This window comes from Cyprinodon variegatus, unplaced genomic scaffold, assembly GCF_000732505.1.
Source record: "Cyprinodon variegatus isolate N-32 unplaced genomic scaffold, C_variegatus-1.0 Scaffold36, whole genome shotgun sequence".
Lineage (NCBI taxonomy): Eukaryota > Metazoa > Chordata > Actinopteri > Cyprinodontiformes > Cyprinodontidae > Cyprinodon > Cyprinodon variegatus.
Window position 1 is genome coordinate 1926336 of NW_015150489.1, and position 2197 is coordinate 1928532.

The 2197-nt window shown below is 39.4% G+C and overlaps 1 protein-coding gene across 2 annotated transcripts in view; it reads left to right on the plus strand.

The window, feature by feature from the left end:
• The window catches only part of acsl6 (acyl-CoA synthetase long-chain family member 6), a 42820-nt gene that overhangs the window by 22345 nt on the left and 18278 nt on the right, over window positions 1-2197 (plus strand). For both annotated transcript variants that reach the window (XM_015405046.1, XM_015405051.1), the window contains exon 7: window positions 818-996. In XM_015405046.1, coding sequence (XP_015260532.1) covers window positions 818-996 — 179 coding nt within the window. The remainder of the gene's footprint in view (window positions 1-817; window positions 997-2197) is intronic.

Genomic DNA, 2197 nt, shown 5'->3' on the forward strand with positions numbered 1-2197 from the left:
CTGATAACACAGTGCTAATTTACCACCATTTTCCCTTCATGCATTTTGCCCCCACAACTGTCTAGGCTGCTAAAGATACGCTTCACGGCACGAAGGCCACTTGAAGTCCATGGAAATGCTGAAATATATTATCAGTATGCATGGTGCATGGTAAATATATAAAAAAAAATGTTAGAACTGTAAATTTACAGTCATATTTATATCACTGTTTTCATATATTAATTAATTGTTTTACTATTTTTCAAGGCTGCAGAAAGCTGTTCCAAACTAAATGTATTTTTGTTTTACACTTGTGTAAACAAAATGACAAATAAAATCTAAGTCATATAACATCCGACCAAATATTGCACATAAGCACTCCATTGCACTTTATTGTCGTAGTTGCAAAGGACTGCAATGAAAATATTAAAGACAGAAAAGTGTAGTGATCATCATTCAGTCAGCTGATCCACGAAAGAGAAACAGATTAGTATTTATTGATCAACCTCGATCCCAGTAACAGCTCCTGAAATGAGTTAGAACTCCCAGCAATGAAAATGGTGTCAAAGGATGATTGTGTGCCTCAGAAATGAATATAAATATATACTATAAGTATGTTGTCTTGACTTGAAAGCAAATAAGGTAGCAGTGAGATAAAAAAATAAAAAAACATTTGAGATGTTGCTTAAATGTTTCTTTCTGCTACATCCTAAAAGTTTCTTAGGTTCAGTTTCTGACCATTTTCCAACTTTGCATGTATTCTGTTCCTTTTTTGTTTCTTATTTTGTTCAAATTCACACAAGGGTGTGTTTGCACTTGTGTGCTTGTTTAATTTCAGCTGACATCTGCACCGTAATCTGCGACAAAGTGGAAAAAGCTCAGGTTCTTTTGGAAAATGTGGAGCGGAAGGAGACACCAAAGCTGCAGAGAATCATTCTGATGGATGCCTTTGGCTCGGAGCTCGAGGAACGTGGCAAGGGTTGTGGTGTCCATGTGCAGGCACTTCTGGAAGTTGAGGTATGACATGCAGGAAGTGTTTCAGTTATACCCCACTGGGAGGAGGCCCAGGGGGCATTTAGTCCTAAATGAAATTATCTTATAGTATCTGGACTTCAAAACCCTTAAATATCCTCAGATAATCTAGATATGTTCTTAAAACGGATTTAGCTTTTATTTAGATTAGTGTCTTCATTTATTCAGGGTTCTGGAGTGAACCTTTTTAATTGTGCTTGTAGCATTACTTTGTTCTTTCTTTTATAATTTCTGGCTGAGATATTTGCATGTTGAAAACCTCCTGGTTATGTCATCCACCACCATAAATTTTAGCATACAACATGATCTAATGCACATGAGAAGAGGTTAGATTTGGAAACATGGTTTTTAAGGAGCTAAAACACATGGCTAAAAAGCCTAACCTATAATGAAAATTGCAATTTACTATAGGAGGGCATTTATCCTGCATGATGACAGGCAATATATATATACATATATATATGTCTCAGTTCGGTTTGCGTGTGTTGCGTTCGGTTCATGCGCAGCTCCTTTTTCTCATAGGCGAAGCGTGTACACTCCAGAGCAGAAGGTGGCAGTACTGCCCAACCACCAGTAATAAACAAGAAGAAGAAGAAGCGAAGCAGCGTAGCCGGGTGTAGCAGAAAAAAATCAGTTGTTGTGGAGAATTGTGTGGGTATGGTGAGTGGAAAAGAACGGGAGTTGGAAGATGCGCCAGCAGCACTTTATAGGTCTGCTGTATGGGACCGCTTTGCATTTAGAGCGACCTACGATGACTGCGGAAAGAAAGTTGTGGATAAAAGTGCAACAGTGTGCAAGCATTGTGCAACACGTTTTGTTTATGCTAACAGCAACATGACCAACATGTCAGGCTAACCCTGAAATCCCACATACTCTGTCAGCGCTCCACTCCGCTGCGCTCCAGACCGCCTGCACAGAGCAAAGCCTACAGCCTCCACTGTGGCTCCCGTCCGCTCCCCTCTGAGTTCCTTGTAGATCGTAGAGGGCATGCGCGAGATTATTAAATTCAAAGCAGAAATGATCCAGGGTTTCCGCGGATCAATAAAAATAATTACAATTCATTAATTTTTATTTATTTTTTTTTCATTAATTTTTAGTGGATTTCGGTGTAACAATCAACATATACCGAACCGAACCGAACCGAAAACTGTGACCACGAAACCGTGAACCGAACCGAACCGTGGAT